The sequence below is a fragment of the Natrix helvetica genome (genome assembly GCF_964273705.1).
Source record: "Natrix helvetica genome assembly, chromosome: 2".
NCBI lineage: Eukaryota > Metazoa > Chordata > Lepidosauria > Squamata > Natricidae > Natrix > Natrix helvetica.
The window spans coordinates 249779549-249798486 of record NC_138552.1 but is presented as its reverse complement, the minus strand read 5'-3'; the positions used below and the strand labels follow the sequence as shown (position 1 = coordinate 249798486).

The 18938-nt window shown below is 36.9% G+C and overlaps 2 protein-coding genes across 5 annotated transcripts in view; one reads left to right on the top strand and one right to left on the bottom strand.

Moving 5' to 3' along the window:
- PREPL (prolyl endopeptidase like) overlaps positions 1-14208 on the top strand; it is a 34483-nt gene extending 20275 nt beyond the window's left edge. For 3 of the 4 annotated variants that reach the window (XM_081940271.1, XM_081940272.1, XM_081940270.1), the window contains exons 11-16: positions 285-460; positions 2490-2706; positions 8208-8357; positions 9578-9710; positions 12027-12109; positions 13939-14208. In XM_081940271.1, the coding sequence (XP_081796397.1) occupies positions 285-460; positions 2490-2706; positions 8208-8357; positions 9578-9710; positions 12027-12109; positions 13939-13995 (816 nt within the window). In that variant the 3' untranslated portion in view covers positions 13996-14208. Of the gene's footprint in view, positions 1-284; positions 461-2489; positions 2707-8207; positions 8358-9577; positions 9711-12026; positions 12110-13938 lie in introns of those variants that run through there. The other variant, XR_014174268.1, reaches the window with a different exon arrangement.
- A 356-nt stretch (positions 14209-14564) lies between these two features.
- SLC3A1 (solute carrier family 3 member 1) overlaps positions 14565-18938 on the bottom strand; it is a 30021-nt gene continuing 25647 nt past the window's right edge. The window contains exons 9-10 of the mRNA XM_081944451.1: positions 16783-16899; positions 14565-15574 (exon numbers count right to left, since the gene is read on the bottom strand). Coding sequence (XP_081800577.1) covers positions 15134-15574; positions 16783-16899 — 558 coding nt within the window. The 3' untranslated portion in view covers positions 14565-15133. The remainder of the gene's footprint in view (positions 15575-16782; positions 16900-18938) is intronic.

The window sequence follows — 18938 nt, the reverse complement described above, 5'->3', positions numbered from 1 at the left end:
CAGTGTGAAGAGTGCAAAGCTGTTTAGATCACAGTGCAGAAGGTGCAGGAGGAACGGGCTGCTTTCATGTTTTATACACTTCTCATGAGTTGTATTTAATGAGCTTTATGCTCTATATTGGTAAACAAATCCTGAAGCAATCCCAACTTTCTTTTTTATTTTCTGAGCATTTTGTACAAAATGTCAAAAAATGCTAGGATAACTGAAAATGGAACTTTTCTTTTGATTGTATAATTTGCAAAATTCTAAATATGCTTTATTCTGAAATGTTCCCACATTTTCAGGATGAAACTTGGGTACCAATTACAGTTTTTTATAAAAACAATTCTACACAGCTGCACAAGATGCCACTTCTGGTTCATGTCTATGGAGCTTATGGAATGGATTTGAACATGACATTTAAAGCAGAGAATCTAATGTTAATCAAAGATGGGTGGATATTAGCTTTTTGTCACGTTAGGTAAGTCTGTAATGTTATAAAACTTTTTTTGCTTGTTCTTAATATTTCATTGTCAATATGTTTGTGCCTGATGCTGTTACTGCATAAAGTTTTAGCTCTCTCCTTCAGCCACAACATTTCTATTCCATTCACATATTTTATATAAATAACTGTTTATGCCAGTGTTGCCAGTTATTTGTAATATACATTATTGCTGATAATTATTTGCTAATAATATAATGTTCTTCGGATGAATTCTAACTTCATCAGAATACAGTTTAGTTCTATGTTTAGTACCATGTTTAAAAGTTATTGAATATTTGTCATTCAATTCTTAACACAAGTCTTTAATTTCTAAAAAATAATCTAATGTACATTCATAGGAATAATTTATATTCAGCTAAGCACAGAAATTGTAAATGATATGTTTGCTATTCTTTAAATACTTTAAATACTAACAATACTACTTGTCTAACAAGTAAATTCCATTTTACCTTCTCTACCTTTTACTGAAGAAAATTATACTTTGGTTAGTACCATATAGTAAACTTTCAGCTATTTTATATTATTCTAAATGATTCAAGTGAAGGAAAATAATGCCAAAGCAAATGTTATCCACATGTATTTTAAAATTTAAAAACTACGTAATGTTTTAACAAAACAGTCTCATATTAGCATGCTTAGAATATTTCTGGATGTCTAATCCTTAATTCAGTTTAAAAGACATACTAGAATGTAATAATGTAAATGTATTAAAATAAGATTATCTATGCCCTGTCCTAAAACAGTACTTTGAAATTTAAATAGTTTATTTAAATAAAATTATGTATGTGTTTTTAAGTTATACATCTATTCATTCCTTTAATAACTTCTATTCAAATATTACTAGTGATTTACTCTATTTTATAACTGATTACGTATATCCCCAAAAATATATCAGCACCTTTGGATCCAGCTTGGAGAACTGATCTGTTAACATTGCAGTCACAAAATTATGTATAGAAAACTCAATAAGCATAAGAAAATTGCATTGGGCAAAGGGGGAAAGCTGTATAGAATTCCAACTGGCACATTTATATATCTGGTTCTGTTTAATATCTAATAGTTGTTTATGTTTTTCATGCTCTCTTGGGTTTGTGCATTACTTAAACATGCAACCAGCCTGCCTTCCATTGAGGACTTGTATACTGCATAAACCAGAACGAGGACTGACTAAATATCTACAAACCCCTCACATCCCAGACATAAACTATTTCAATTTCTTCCCTCGGGACGCTGCTATGGGGCATTGCATGCCAAAACAAATAGACATAAAGATAGTTTTTACCCCCATGTCATCACTCTGCTCAATACCTAACTGCCACCACACTGTTTTATGCCTAATAATATTTACTCGTGTAATAGGCCTGTATTGCTGTTATCTCTCTCATCTTCTCATCTTTCCTACTACCTTTTCCTATTGGTATCTTATGATTTATCACTTGTTGCTTGTATCTTATGATTGATGATTGTATCTTATGATTGATGATCTATGACTTATCACTTCATTGTTTGCATGTACACTGAGAGCTTATGGAATGGAGAAAAATTCCTGGTGAGTCCAATCAATAAAGAATATTCTATTCAATAAAGAATATTCTACTTGTGTACCATTTCATACTTCTTTCTGTAATGTTGTTTATCACGAAAAGGAGCAGTGTGATGAGTTGGTTTGCAAGAATGTGTGTTCTCCCCCAAGAGCAATATGTTGAGAATTACAAGCCCCATGGCTTTTTTGGTACTGATACCAAGGGACATAATTTCTTATCCAAGAAGAAAACCAAAAACGGTTGCCATGTTGTCCTCCATTTACAGAAACAGGGAATGACCGGTGCCATATTCAAGCCAACCTGATTATTATTTCTTTAGTTTAATGTTTAAACAATATAAACACTTAAAACAGGCATTTCTGATGAAATCACATATGTATTTAATATTCTTGGATAAATATTAGGATGGGAATAAAATGCTTCATGTTTTTTGTTGTTATTACTCTTATTTTAATTGCCAGGGGCGGAGGAGAATTGGGCTTGAGATGGCATAAAGATGGTTGTATGATGAAGAAACACAATGGTATCCAAGACCTCCAGGCCTGCATCATGTTATTGCATGAACGTGGATATTCTCAGCCTATGCAAACAGCCTTAATGAGCATGAGTGCTGGAGGAGTTCTTGCAGGTGCCCTCTGCAATATTGCACCTCATCTTATCAGAGCTGTGGTTTTACAGGTAAGATAACTAGTATTTGATTTAAGTCCACTATAGTGCTTTTTTTCAGATTAATATTCAAAGACTTTTTTTTCAAAAACAAAACAAAAACTATTGCCCATCCACAATAAAGTATAAATCCTAGTGATAACAGAACAATCTCTTGACATCAGGACTATCTTTAAGAATGTCTCTTCTGCTATTTTAACTGACAGATAAGCCCTACCAAGGTGGAGAAACACTCAAGTGCATGTGTCTAGTACTGTTTAAAATTAAAACTAATAACTTGAATATTATCTCAAAGTAATTGGAAATCTATGCAGATTGTTCATTATTCACATAATATTGTATCAAAATATCCATTGTAATATAGTGGTCTAGTCTTTTCAATATAGCTGCTGCTGCTGCTATTATTGTTGTTGTTGTTGTTGTTATTGCTGCTGCTGCTGTTGTTGTTGTTGTTGTTGTTATTATTATTATTATTATTATTATTATTATTATTATTATTATTATTATTATTATTATTATACAATTGTATCACAGCGGTCAGTTATTTCGCCGGATTTGGCATTGATTACTAGCCGGGCCCCACCCAGGGGCCTAGGACGTCGTAACGTATTTTCGTAATATACGTGCGGATCCAAGCAGTGCAGCTTTTTGCATTTGACTGATGGTGATTTTGTCAAGTTTTAACATTTTAAAATGTAATTCCAGTGCTTTTGGAATAGCACCCAGTGTGCCAATTACCACTGAAATTACCACTGCTGGTTTGTGCCATAATCGTTGAATTTCAATTTTTAGGTCCTGGTATTTCGCGATTTTTTCATATTCCATCTCGTCGACCCTGCTATCACCTGGTATTGCGATGTCTATGATTTTTCTCAACCAGTGTGATGTCTGGTGTGTTATGCGCCAGTATTTTGTCCGTTTGTATATGAAAATCCCATAGGATTTTGACCATCTGATTTTCGGTGATTTTTTCAGGCTTATGTTCCCACCAGTTTGTTGTTGTTTTAATATTATAATTTTTGCACAAATTCCAGTGGATCATTTGTGCTACTGAATTGTGCCGCAAATTATAATCAGTCTGCGTGATTTTTTTACAGCAGCTGAGTATGTGGTCAACAGTTTCATCAACTTCTTTGCAGAGTCTGCATTTGGCATCATCAGAGGATTTTTCGATTGTGGCCTTAATGGCATTTGTTCGGATAGCTTGTTCTTGCGCAGCCAGGATTAGTGACTCTGTTTTTTTCTTTAATGTACCTGTTGTTAACCATAACCAAGTTTTTTCACTGTCCACTTTATCTTTTATTTTTTTCCAGAAATTGACCATGCAATGCTTTGTTCTGCCAACTCTCCATTCTTGATTTTATCACATCTTTTCTGTATTCTTGTTTCGTCTGTTGGGCCTTCAGTAGATTTTTGTTCTTTACTTCGATTAATAGATGTTCTTGACTTTCTTTTAAATAATCAGCCAGTGCATGTTTTTCTTCTTCAATATTTGCTTCACTTGTAATAAGCCTCTGCCACCTGATTTTCGGGGCAGGTATAGTCTATCAGTGTCACCGCGTGGATGTAAACTGTAGTACATTGTCATTAGTTTCCTGGTTTTTCAGTTCAAAATGTCCAAATCAGTTTGTGTCCAGTTAACTATACTAGCTGTGTATCTTATAACTAGTATTGCCCAGGTATTTATGGCCTTGATTGTATTTCCACCATTTAATTTAGATTTCAAAATTTTCCTAACTCTGTTGGTGTACTCTCTCCTGACAATAGTTTTTACTTCTCCATGTTTGATGTTATCCAACTGCAGAATGCCTAAGTATTTGTAGGCTTCATTTTTGTTGCATTTAATTAGTTGGCCATTGGGCATTACAATTCCCTCACATGCAGTGATTTTGCCCCTTTTTATGGATACAGTGGCGCATTTTTCCATGCCAAACTGCATTGAAATATCGGTGCTGAATACTCGAACTGTGTTTCTCAGTGATTGGATTTCTATTTCTGACTTACCATAGAGTTTCAAATCATCTATATATAATAAATGCAAAAATATTTCAGCTTCTTTGGCTGTTTGGTAGCCTAATTTCATTTTTTTTAAGATTACTGATAGTGGGATCATCGCGATGATGAAGAGAAGAGGTGAAAGTATATCACCCTGGAAAATTCCTCGCTTGACATTAACCATTCCGTAGTTCTCATTCCCTACTGCCAACTCAGTTCTCCATTGTTTCATCGCCTTTTCAGTGAAGGATGTAATATTTTTGCTAATGCCAGTTGTTTCTAAGCATTTTATGATCCAACTATGTGGCAATTAGTTGAATGCCTTTTTATAATCAATCCAGACCATATTCAAGTTTTTCTTTTCTTACAATTTTCTAATATCATTTTATCAATCAGGAGCTGATCTTTTGTGCCCCTGCTCCTTCTTTTATTGCCTTTTTGCTCTACTGGCAAGATGTTGTTTGTTTCCAAATAATCCATAATATTATCTGCAATAATGCCTGTGAGTAATTTGAAGGTTGTTGGCAAGCATGTTATTGGTCTGTAGTTTTCAGGTATTGTTCCTTTAGTTGCATCTTTCTGAATCAAGTATGTTTTTCCAATTGTCAACCATTCATCAATTTGACCATTTTGTAAAATTTCATTCAGTTGCCTGGCCAATATTGCATGTAAACTGATCAGATATTTGAGCCAGAAACCATGTAATTGGTCATTTCCAGGTGATGTTCAATTCTTTACTTTTTTTTAATCTATTATTATTATTACGACAACGACGACAACGACGATGATGATGATGATGTTGTTGTTGTTAATCTTTGGTGAGATTCACAGCCTTTGGGGCTAGTTGGTAGCTCAACAGCTCGAGTCCTAACCAAGGATCTAGGAACTGTTAAGGTAACATCAGAAGGTATAAGCTGTTCCAAGTAGGGTGGTTTTTTGTAGAGTCAGAATGTTCAAGTCTGATAAATTTAGAATTTCCAAATAGTGAGGTAGCCTTTAGGTATTGCTCCAAGGGCTCCAATTACAATCAGGACAACACTCAATTTCTTTTTCCACAGTCGCTCAACTTCAATTTGCAAGTCCCAGTACTTTGTGATTTTTTCTTGCTACTTATCTTCAATTCGTCGCACAATCAGCCAAATGTTCAGACTGGGTTTGGCATTTTTGTCTATCAAATTCTTTCCAAGCACCTGGTATAGGCAGCTGTGGATGTTTGATAGTATTGTGGTTATCGTCTGCATGGATGTATTACTAAGAACAGGATGGAAGCTATTCCAAGTAAAGCTGTCTTTTGCAATTGACTGATGGTGAATTTGTCAATGCTTCATGGTGTTCAAGTGATGCTCCGGTTATTTTGGGATTGCACCCAAGACACCTATTACTATTGGGACCATCTTTGCTTGTTTTGGCCACAGTAATTCTATTTCTATTTGCAGGTCTTTGTATTTTGTGATCTTCTCCAGTTCTTTCTCTTCTCTTCTACTGTCCCCCAGAAGTGCCACATTCACTATCCAAACTTTTTTGTCTTTCTTATCAGCAATTGTTAAGTCCAGGGTGTTATATGCCAGGTGCTTGACTGTTTACATTCGAAAGTTCCAGAAAAAATTAGCTTCTTTATTTTCTATGACTTTGTCTATTTTATGGTCCCACCAGTTCTTGCTTGCAGGCAAATGATGTTTCTTGATGCATCTTCCAATGCACCTTTATTGCTACTTTGTCATGTCATTGCTTGTAGTCAATCTGTGCAATCTTCTTGCAGCAGCTAACCAGGTTATCCACTGTTTCTTCAACTTCTTTGCATAGGTGACAATTGCTGTCTGTTGATCACTTCTCAATTCTGGCTTTGTATGTATTTATTCTTAAGGCTTTCCTGCTCTTGGCCATTGCCAGCTGTTGTTGTTGTTGTTGAAGTTTCTAGGCACTCCTTGAGGCACATTAACAGAATAACAGAGCTGGAAGAGATCTTGGAGGTCTTTCTAATCCAGAATTTAGCAACCTTAAACACTCAAAGAGCCACAAAGGTCCTAATCAGAAGGCCCCTGTTCAGTTCTGGAACTGACCGGAAGTCCGGTTCCCCCACCATAGAGTCTCCTCCTAGCTTGGCAACCTTTTTCCTCTAGCTGTCCTAACCGAAAGCCCTATCAATTGTGGAGCTGACCGGTGACAAGGAGCCGCAGCACAGGGATGAAAGAGCCACATGAGGCTTCAGAGCCGCAGGTTGCTGACCCCTGTTCTAGTCCTGTCTAGTTCTACTCCCCTGCTCAAGGAGGTAATCCTATATCAATTCAGACAAACAGAAGTACTTAAAGTGATGATGTAACAAAGTATCAGGCTTTGTTGATTAGGATTTGGTTGTAAACCACAGTCCCTGACATATATTTTAATTAGTCTGCCATGTTCAGCTTTGGTTATAGTATATCAGCCACAGTGTGACTCCGCTTGATAAAAATGCTGTTTACTAGAATCAAAACATCATACAATTTATTACTATCTATCACTGTGAAGTTATATATTATAGGTGCATGTGAACACGCACACATACAATATATAAAACTCTACAAAGTTTAGGTTTTGCCTTCCAGTAGTATCCTATGCATGTTTGGCTCAGTGGGTAACAAGATGGATTGCATTAGCTTTCTTCCGAAGCTAATACTTTCTATATAATCTATTACAATTGCCTATTTTTTTCATGGTTATATCCAGAAAAAGGACCAGCTTGACATTTGACATTGACAGGTTTGACATTCTCCACCTCCTACTGAGGCTCTTGTCGTTATGAAGTGGTGGCCTGCTAAACCATCTGTCCCTGCTGTTTTCCTCCTCTTGTTTCTTTCTATTAAGCCCTGAGCAATTTGGCAATGATAAGGAGCAAACTGGGCATGGAAGTAACAGGAAGACAAATCATTAGCAGAAACAGTGAAGGAAGTTGTCCAAGTGCCCTCAACCTCTAGAATTGGCAGTATTGTGCTTAACCAGATTTTCAAGTAGAAAATCGCTCCTTCAAATTTGTGGAAATAAAGAATTAGAGTGGCAGTTACAATACTAAGAGATCAAGCTGATAGAAGAAGTGAAGCAATGCTGGTCTAGGATTAGAAAATCATGTAGTTGAATCAGTTATTGGGTCAGGACAATTGAACATTATAGTAAGTGTATATACAAAATAAAGTAATTTTGTATATCTGCACTAACCAAATATGGTTTGTTTGATTTTCGCTTATCAGGTAATATGTACATACTATGTTCTGAAACTATAACTTATAGCTTAGCATATTCTGCAGATGTTTTATTCACAGTTAAAACACTTTGGCTTAACATGATACATTACTCTAGTCTTCATGTATGATTAAAGAAGTTGCCTTTTTTCTTGTATCCTTAACCACTAATATTCCAAAGTTTTATTTTTAACTTCTCACAAATTAAATATACTTTAAAAAAACCTCAGGCTTGTCTCTGGTATCTGCTTCACTCATGTAAAACGTACTGTTTATAAGAAAAAAATGTTTTTATTTTTTTTATAGGCACCTTTTCTGGATATTTTAAATACAATGCTGAACCCTTATCTTCCCTTGACTATTGAGGAACAAGAAGAATGGGGAGATCCTGTGGGAGATGAGTCCAACAAAGAATATATTAAAAGTTATTGTCCATACCAAAATATTAAGCCACAGGTACTATTGAATTTTGTGCTGATTAAGCATTATTGCACCATGCATAACTAAAATGTTAAATTTAGGGAATTGTTCAGACAATTTAATGAAATCCACTCAAAATGAAGAGAAACTAAAACTAAGCATAATAAAAAGCATATAACTTATACTTCTAAAAAGCAGATTTCAATAATCAATAATAAGTAGGATTCCAAGACAGAAATAACTAATGGGAAAAGGAACTCGCAGGGGTGGGAGTTCTTAAAAGGAGAAGATACCAAAGACACAGTTACAAACAGTTTCAGTGGCAGGCAGGGGGAAATGGAGGAGAGAAGAAGCCAATGTAGCCGATTAAAAATATCAGTTATGGATCTTCTACTATTCAGTATTTTGATTGATTATTTATATGAAGAGGAAAGGTAGTCCTGTTTGCCAATGATAACAGAATTAGGCAGAATTCCTAATACCCTAGAAAACAGAAACAAAGTTCAAAATGATCTGGAGAGAGCTGAGAGAAATGCAGAATCTAATTAATAAATAAAAATGACAGAATGAAATTTAACAGAAACAAAGTTTATCGCTCATAAAAAAAGGAATGACATGCACAGGTACTAGATGGCTTGGTTTGGTAATGCTATCTGGATCACTGTCGCCAAAGTGCAAGGGACTACATTGCTGCGGTCAGACTACAATCTAATCAATAGGGATCGCAATGACAATGCAGGCAAAACTGATGGAAGGGGATTTAAGGGGGATGTATAACTCTCGAGTAAACAGGTAACTTTCCCATATCAATTGTGAATGGGTATGGCTGCACCATAAGCTTAACACTGTCTTGCTTTACCCTCAGATAACCGACTTGCTTGGTTATCTATTTCCAAACAAGGAAAGAGTAGCTTCAGTAACAGCTAGGACGGAGTTAAAAGCAGAGCCAACGTTTTATTTGAATTGCTTTCTAGTCTCAGATAAAGAGTTTATGGAGGACTTTCAACACAAGACAAGTACAACTGTTTATCAAGTCAGAAATTAGATCTTCTCAAAATTGTCAGCTACGGCTACAGTCTGGATAGATTTTTCATCCATATAATTAACTCTGTTTAATGCTTTTTTTTTTCTGCTGACATGATAAAGCAACTTCCACCAAGTTAAAAATTAATGCCTGCACAGAATGGAATCAATAATTCCATCCTGCTAACTCAGACATCTCTTTTCCTGCTATCACTTTTTTCTTTTCTTTTTAGAATTACCCTTCTCTTTTTATCACAGTCTCTGAAAAGGATCAACGAGTTCCCGTGGCAGGATTGTTAAGATACATCAATAAACTTAGAAAAGCTGTACAAGATCATGCCGAAAGCAACAATTCAGATGATAAAGGTAGCACTAAGAATTTATAGATCACATTTGGGGTATGGCTAATGAAACAACTGCAAATGTTTGTCCAATCCACCAGAAAGAAGCATATGGAAGTAGTCATGACAAGTATGTTTTCCATAAAACTAAAAGTCCAATTTAGGAGCAAGAACAAAACTGCAGCATTGCTCTCTTCTTTCAAAAATCGGAGAAAAGGAAAAATGATTTGGCCTCCTAGCAGATAAGTTGGGTTAAGAAACCAGATTTAGCAAACCTTTCACAGAATGGACCAAGGAAGGATTACATATATTCATGCTCTTTTTTTTCAATAAACTAAGATTTAACAAATTAGGATCATGATGCTGAATTAGACCAATTAATTTTTTGTGTAAGTGGCCCTTGTTTTTAGATTGGACTATATTTCATCCTTTTGGAACAGGGATTGCTTATATACATACGTATCCTGATATCATGACATATATTGATTATATTGGAAAAGATAATATATTACATGCAGTAAGTTAACATTTACATAAAATATAGTTATTGTGACATCGAGAAATTAATCTGCTTACAGAGAGGAAATTATTAACACAGAAATAGATAAATTAAGCAAATTATTAATTTTAAATATTTGTCTTAATATTTGAACAGATTTTCAATATTAAAGCAAATATCCTATTTCATCATTCATGCAGTTGCCAAAAATACTTAGCATTCCATTGTTATCCCTGATTGATGTGCAATTTTAGTTCACCTATTGAAAAATAGATATAGATAAACAGGTAGATATAGAACAATTTCCTCTATTATTCCTTCAACTAATATCTAACTTCAAATGATTCATCAAGAATATTGTGTATTCTGTACGAGCATCTGTTCAAAAAGAGGAGAGAATTTGTAGCCAGCATATAGTAACTACCATGTTTCTCCCAAAACACAAAAAAAAAACCAATAATAAGCCCACCCCTAATTTTTTGGGGGTGGGCCTAGTATTACCCCTACCCCGAAAATAAGTCGGGGTGGGATGGGCATAGCCAGTGCGAATGGCGGCATGGGCACGAGGAGAGGGGGGACTGTCCGGCTGCAACTGCTGCCCGCTGGCCCCTTGGGGCAGCGCAAATACTACTTTTGCCTTTTCTTTCTGGGTGCAGCGCTTCTGCTTGATAGGCCGCTTCTCTGAAGCCAGCAGCTCCGCAGTCATCTGCTTTGCTTTTTTCCTCTTTTTGGGAGGTTCGCAGCAGGTTTTTGGCAAACAGGAGAAAAATAGGGAGGGGGATTTTCTTGCCTGTCATCCATTCCTCAAGCTCAGCACAGACTGAGGGAAGGATGACAGGCGGGAAAATCCCCCTCCCCATTTTCCTCCCGTTCTCCAAAAAACCTTCATTCTAAACATTGAATGTTCAGAATGGAGGAGACGGTGCTTCCACAGCACATCCAGCTCACCGAGTCTGGCCTGCTGGACCTCAAAAAAAGTAAGACCACCTCGAAAATAAGCCCAAGCATGGTATTGGTATAAGCAAACTGTGTTCATGGTTATCAATTGCAAAGGATATGTTTCCACATATGAAGCGCTTGATAATTATTGTAAAAGTAATATTAAAAAAATAACATAATTGGAACATATTTTTATTCAGAAGTAAACACCAATCACATTCTTTCCAAGGCGAGCATACACAGCACAATAATTTCAATTATACAAAGTTTGCGAGATATTAGAATAGGGATACAAGTATAAAAGGTATTTTCCGCCTGAATTTTGTTCTTGTGATGTGGGAACATTGCAGCAGCCTCAACTTCAGTTAGTGGTCATAACTCCTTTCTTCAGTGCCGTCATAATTTTGAACGGTTACTGTATAAACGTTCAAAGGACGATCTGTATTAGTTATTGAGAAACCTAACCACTGAATCACATTTTTGATCCCAAAAAATATCTGAAATGTTCTCCTGTTGTGAAAATGAATAGTAGAGGACACCAGTAATTTATTTCCTGCATACCACCAGCCAGCAAATGTTCCAACAGCTATAGAAAAATACCCAGAGGTGCTTTTCAAAAGGTAATCAGACATTCTTGCTTTTTTCCTTTGAAAACGTTTTGCTTCTAATCCAAAAAGCTCTTCGGTTCTGAAGAAGGATGAGAAGCGAAACATTTTTAAAGAAAAAAACAAGAAAATTTGGTTGCCTTTTGACAACCATGATCTGGATGATTGAGAATCTCCCTAGACATATAGCAAAATACTTTTCTGTCTGTGTTACTAATGTGCATGGTTGTTTATGTTTCAGAATAGCATATTTCCTGTCCTATTAATGTAGATTGCATTTGTTATATTTTGGTTTCAGGAGCTCAAATGCCTAATATTATCTTAGATGTTCAGCCAGGAGGCAGCCATTGTTCCCCAATGTATGAGGATTCTTTAAAACAGGTAGAGATATCCTTTACAATGTATAGAGTCACAAATTAATACTATGACCTGTGAAGACAATTCTTGGTCCTCTGAAATATCTTTTCTATTTCTGTATATATGACCAATCCGCTCACACAGGGAGGGTCTCCTCCGGGTACCCTCCGCTAGACAATGCGGGCGGGCAGTGCCCAGGAGTAGGGCCTTCTCTGTGATGGGCCCAACCCTCTGGAACGAACTCCCCCCTGACATTAGAACTACTGTTGATCTCCGCTCCTTCCGTAAGAAACTCAAGACCCACCTGTTCCGGCTAGCCGGCCTAGCCTAATCGTAATCATAAGTACAATCTATTACTGACCTTCCTGGATGGCTTTTTAATATTGTAAATTTTGGGGTTTTAATTTGGTTTTAGACTGGTTTTAGACTGTTTTTAACTTGAAATGAGTTCGGGTATTTTACAGACCGTATGTTTTATGTTGGTTGTCTAATGTTTTGTTGTTCTCGCTTTGTTGTTTTATATGTACTGTCTGTACACCGCCCCGAGTCCCTGCGGGGAGAGGGGGGCGGTATATAAATTTAATAAAACTCAAACAAGCCTTTCCACCTACCAAATCATAATATCTCCCCCTTCCCACTTAGGATGTGTAGCTCTTTTTTTTTTATAAACAGGGATTTGTTGTTGTCATTGAGATTCTAGGTTTCGCCAATATAAAAATTTAACTTATCATAACCCATTAAGTAAATACTTTTGAAATAAACATTATTTTGGAAAGTGTTATTCCCAATCCAGGATTGTAGATGTCAAATTATCACCTGTAGCAGTAATCATTACCAGGAAAAGGGGCGGGGCAGCTGAGATGGAGGAGGAAAGATGCACAGAGATTAGACTCATTCATCTTCCTTCTCACGAAACTGTGGATTGGCTAAATATGCATGGGATTCATCCTCTTGGATCATATTACAGTGACCAAGGAAGATCTTCCCAGTAACTGGCTGGTAGTAACAATATACGAGGGCTTCTCTATCAGTATATCAGGGCTGTACTTTGCACTTTATACTGTATAGTCCAGAATCTGTAATTTTGGATAGAAAGGATCCTTCTGCCTATAAAAGCTTCACATTCAGTAGAAAAATTACACTGTTGAAAAGGAACTGCAGTGGTCGATGTTGATTTCTCCCCAAATCAGTCTTCTTTGTTTATGGAAAAAATCTGTTGAGGTGGTTGATGGAATGTCTAGAACAGCAAGAAAATAATGCTAGGGATTCTCAAGGAGATGAGAGATTGTATTCAATTTCTGGACTGTAATTTGCAGTCTTTTATAGATTTGAGTATGTAAAAACACAACTTACGCAAATAATGCATCCTTTTTTTTTTCTTGTTGTGTTTAAATGTTTTTAAAGTGTAGATGTGAACTTTTTGCCTACTATAGACAATACACCTGCTCACATGAAAGTACTTCAGCCACAGGCTACGATTGAAAGAAGCAAAGTAATTTTGAAAGCATTTTGTGACACCAGCTTCAGCGTTGGCTGCTGTTGTTCTGGTCACAAGCTGTGTTATACTTGACAGTAATGCTCAATTCACAGAAAGCTTTCCGGATATCAGTGAAAAGCCCATTACAGTAGCTGCCATTTTCTAAAGAGAATTCGGCAGGAAGAACTCTGATTACTCTTCAGACTGCAGACAAACCCCCATGATTATCCCCAGTGTTACAGGAGCACGAACAGCACTTCAAGGAGACCATCAATTGGGGTGGAAAGAGCTACAGAAAATACATCTCTAAAGTGTGCAAAAAGTTACGAGTACTGTGTTCTGTACTAACTTTTCTTTCTTTCTTTTTTTTTTTTAGGTTGCAACACAACTAGCATTTCTATATAGTGAGCTTGGACTTGACAAGCAGGAGTAAAGCCAGGCTGGAATTTTTGTCCTTTTTGCAAAATAAAGGAAAATGATTCAGCTAAATATTCAGAATTACCTGCCAAAGGAAAAAGTTCTTGAGAACTTTTTAACTTATTTTGGAAACTAAATGTATCCGGTGTTTGCCTGAAGAAAAGACAAGACACTTCTCCAGGTTCAGACGGTTTTATATTAACCTCAATAAAATTATTATTTGTTTGAATTTGTCTTCGTTTCTTATATCGAAATATATGCAAATGGCTCGTAAGCAATAAGCAGAAAACAGAAAATACAACCAAATTAAGGGGCTAAAAATCAGCAGTTAAAACTGATCAATTTAAAGCAATGCTTGAATAAAATTGTTTTCATTATTTACTGAAAAACAGACAGTGAAGGCTAAGTTCTTTTTAGGAAAGTTATTCTAAAATCTATGGCCAAGAAGTGAAACAGCCCTTTCTCTGCTGTTGAGTGGAATGCAAGGAAATGTTATCTATACCAGAATAGTGTTTGCAGAGCGAGAAATAAAACTATATCATATCGTATTGCTCTTTGATTTAAAGATCAAACACACACCATAAAGTGAACCTGGAAAGAAGCTGACAAGTGCAGGATTCAATTGACCAGTGCCTCCTATTCTTCAAGAATCCTAGCACCTGCAGTCTGGACCAGTCCATGTTTACAGATTGTCCTGAAAGTCAGGTTTATCTAGACTAGAGCATATTATAGAATCCAATGTAGTATTAATATTATATGAGAATTTATTTTTCTTATTTTAAAGTTTAAACTTACCATCATATCTTTATCCCAGCATTAGATAAGAAACAAAATATATGGTACATAGTCAACAGAAACACACAATTTCACAGAATGTGAGAATTGGAGAAACTAGGAAAGCCAGCTAGAATGGTTCTCAAAAGGCTTACAATTAATAGGAAAGTAATTTTGCAAACAACCATTTAAGCTAAGTACAGTAAAAAGTACATTGTAACTACTAGAGACAGTTAATTTTTGGACTTGTTAGGTAATTCTAATTCTCCCATTAGAATTAGATCTAGCCTATAGAAATCTATGAACAAGCTGGCATATCTTTTGTAAAGAAGTAACATGTAATCATCAACTAATGCATTTAGACTAATTAATCATGACATTTAACAGTACATGTAAAGTAAATTAAAGGCACTGGAATAGCATGCCTTTTCTGCAATGAAGCACTTCTCTTTGAAATTGTCCATCATATGGAATGGTTTGCTTGTCCTATATTCCAATACAAGTCCTTCTCCTTTTTGCGTTTCAATTGTTTTCATGTTTACAACTTTCCCAGTATTACTGAAAATGGTGCTTAGCTTTATATTAACTTCTGAAGGAATGCCAGGAACCAAAGATTGCAGATTTGTTATGGTTCCCACTCCAAAATTTAGAACCATCATAAACACTTGATCCAACCCGTCAAGTTCTCTTACATAAACAAAGACATTGGTATCATTCCATATGTAACACGTCCATCCCCTGTGAATGGGAAGCTCACTGGACCGAAGGGAATTGAGTTCTCGGTACAAATTGAGTGTGGAATTTGGGAAATTTTGTTGAATCTGAAATAAAGGAAAATCATTACTTAATTTATGAAATGCTTAATAAATACCCTTATTCATTTGTTGTTACATAAAGTTCACTGGAGCTTTGGTAGGGTTGTGTGGGTAGTAAACTATAATCAAACATATAGTGTAACTTGACTATAGGTCAGTGATGGCTAACCTTTTTCTAAAGGTGTACCAAAACTCTGTGTGCGCACACTAACACACATGCATGCCCACCCACCTGCGAATGCGTGAGAAACCCCCCACTGTACATATGCAAGCAACTACTGCGTGGAGGGGGGGAATTTTCACCCTCCCCAGGCTCCGGAGGCTCTCCTAAAGCCTAGGGAAGGTGAAATTGGCCTCTCCTGCCCCCCGAGAGAGGTCGTTTTCGACCTGCTTGGCTTCAGGAAAGCCTCCAGAGCCTGGGGGAGGATGAAAAACAGGCCCAACAGGCCAACCGGAAGTTCATGAACTTCCGATTCACCTGTTCGGCCTGTTTTTCGCCCTCTCTAGACTCCGGAGGCTTTCCTAAAGCCTGGGAAGGGTGAAAACAGCCTCATTCGGCCCGCCAAACGGCCGAAAATCAGCTGCGCCAGAGCAGAGGGCTGCCGCACCATCAAATATGGCTCCATGTGCCATCTGGGGCAAGCATGCCACAGTTCACCATCACGGCTATAGGTAGTCCTCAATTTACAACAGTTCATTTAGTGACTGTTCAAAGTTATAATAGCATTAAAAAAGTGACTTATGACCATTTTTATGACCATATCTTTTGACCATTGCAGCATTTCCATGGTTAGGTGATTTACATTCAGATGCTTGACAACTGGTTCATATTTATGACCGTTGCAGAGTCCTGGGGTCATGTGATCCCCTCAACAAATTTCTCACTTATCAACATAAATTATGGGCTAAATTGTGGTCCTAAATTGAGGATTGTCCTTCCTGTCCTGTATTATAGCAAATTTTTGCCTGTGTTTTCTACTTTAGAATATAAATTACTTTGGAACCCACATTGTTTTTGTACCACTGTAAGACATGCTATAGTTGGATAACGCACGCATTTTAAAAAATCCTGCTCACTTTATCTTCTACTAATTCTCCCCTAAAGTTCCTATATCAAGTTTTTTTTAACTATACTGCACTGTATTTAAGACATCACACGATTTTTGTTAGCTTTTAATGGCAAACGAATGTAGGTGTTCAGATTTTATACTCACTTTCACATTTCTATTTCGATAGTCAGGATTTACTGCTATCCATGTTGAGTTGCCCTCACTAAAGCCAGCATGAAGGCTGTCATCCCATTGCATTGGGGCTTTTTCTAGAAAACGTGCCTAAAAATGAGAAGGAACTATTCAGTGCTAAATTGAACTTGTATTTTTCATTAGGTACAGTTATATCTTATTTTCTGTATAGCCATATATCAAAGGAGGTTACATGAGTATTAAAATACATTAAAGCAATATAAAACTGGGTAGGTAGGAGAGCCAGCAGCAAAGACTGCCACCATCTGCATTGGAATACCTCGAAGAGGAATACTGTTTGGAGCCATCTAGGACACATTGTCTTGTCCAAATAGGTATGACGAAGAACAGTGTTAGAAAGCCCATGGCTGTGACATTTTGACCTTGGTTCCTACAGTGGCCTCCATGCCTCTATGGAGACTGAGCTGTATTGTGTGTAAAGTACCCTAACGATGCCTGCTTCATAATAAGCAACCCAATATTGTAGTACAAAAAGCAATGATTTATTAACAGCTTCATTAGGCATTCTTCATTAGGCATTTCTTATTCGCCGCCATCTTTTTTGCTCTCTTTATCTGCTTTTGAACTTTGCCCGTGTTTCTGTCCTCCCTTCAATCTGTCATAAATCATGTTATCCAATAGCTTCATTCATCTCAACCCAGCTACTGTAATCTGAGATCCGGCTCCGCCAATGCTCTGCATGAGATGTCAACACAGAGAGTTGACATCTGGCTCCCCTCACTTTTCAAAGGCAATCTGTCCAAGTAAAAACAATTTGAGTTCTGTAAAGTACCCTAATGATGCCTCTTCATAATAAGCGACCCGATATTGTAGCTTTTTGTATTACAATATTGGGTTGCTTATTATGAAGCTCTGCATGGAATGTCAACACAGAGAGTTGACATTGTGCCTCAAACAGAGGCAATGACCATCAAGGAGCAACTAGCCATTGCAAGTCCCAGCCAGGAAAATTTGGGTTCAGATTTGCTAGGAGGGGGACACTAATATATCAAGGTTCAGATGCCTCTTAGTAGTCTTTAGCACAGTAGTTAGAAAACTGAAGGTGTGAGAAAGTGTCAAAGGAATTAAAAAGGAGAGTCCCTGCTTGAGTGGCACATCTATATAACTGACCTTATACAAATTATGTTAATTATAATTTGTAGGTGTGGTACATATTGGGAAGGGAGATGTACCGTATTTTTGGAGTATAAAATGCATCTTTTCCCCCCCTAAAAGTGTGGCAATGTTGGTGCATCTTGTCACGATGTTAAAAAGTTTGCTAGGCATGAACTGACATTCAACAGTTAAACTAAGAAAGAGTTATTGCGCAGGTCATAAAAGTTCTTATCTGAAAGTGATTTATTGCGCATGCGTTACACATTCCAGAATTCCTTTCTTCTTTGTTCGGCTGCCAACTTGGCAACCGAAGCTTTTATTATCAAAATGTAACCATTAGTTATTTCTGTTTCATTTACTTTTTTTATTCTATTATTAAAGTTTGTTTATTAATTAGAATACTTCTTAAAGACTTTTATTTTTCTTAATATCTCAAAAGATATGCGGAAGGGAATCAGCCCGATCCATTGATCTCAGATTTCCCCAGGGCGTTTTTTTCCCTGACAACTCGGTAGCAGAGGATGGTCGATGATACAAGCTGAGATGGCTACAATTTATGGCTGTATTTTCCCTTCGCGCTATCTTAAGATAACCGACTAAGGCTAATTAGCCATGTCGAAAAAAAAAGAAAAAGGAAGATGGGGCAAGCACAGATGGATCAGCTTCTTCTGACAAGGAGGCTCCCTCGGACACAGAGAAGCAAGATCAAAACGTGCTTCAGGAACAACAAATTCCTTCAGGTGCCCAGCCAAATGTGGGGGAAGGAGCTACAGGACGCGACATCCACGAAACGAGGTCAGTGGTTCCTCCTTCTAAAATATCTCCAGGAGATTATGAATTTTTGGGGGCCAAGCCAAAACTTCCCACTTTACCAAAGCCACTCCATTCCCAGACCCTCGCAGATTATCAGACACTTGATGAATGGCAACTGCCGGCAGAAAAAAAATCCTCCCACGCAGAAAGCAGATTTTATGAATTCCCCCCAGATGATGACGAAGAAATGCAAAGCTATC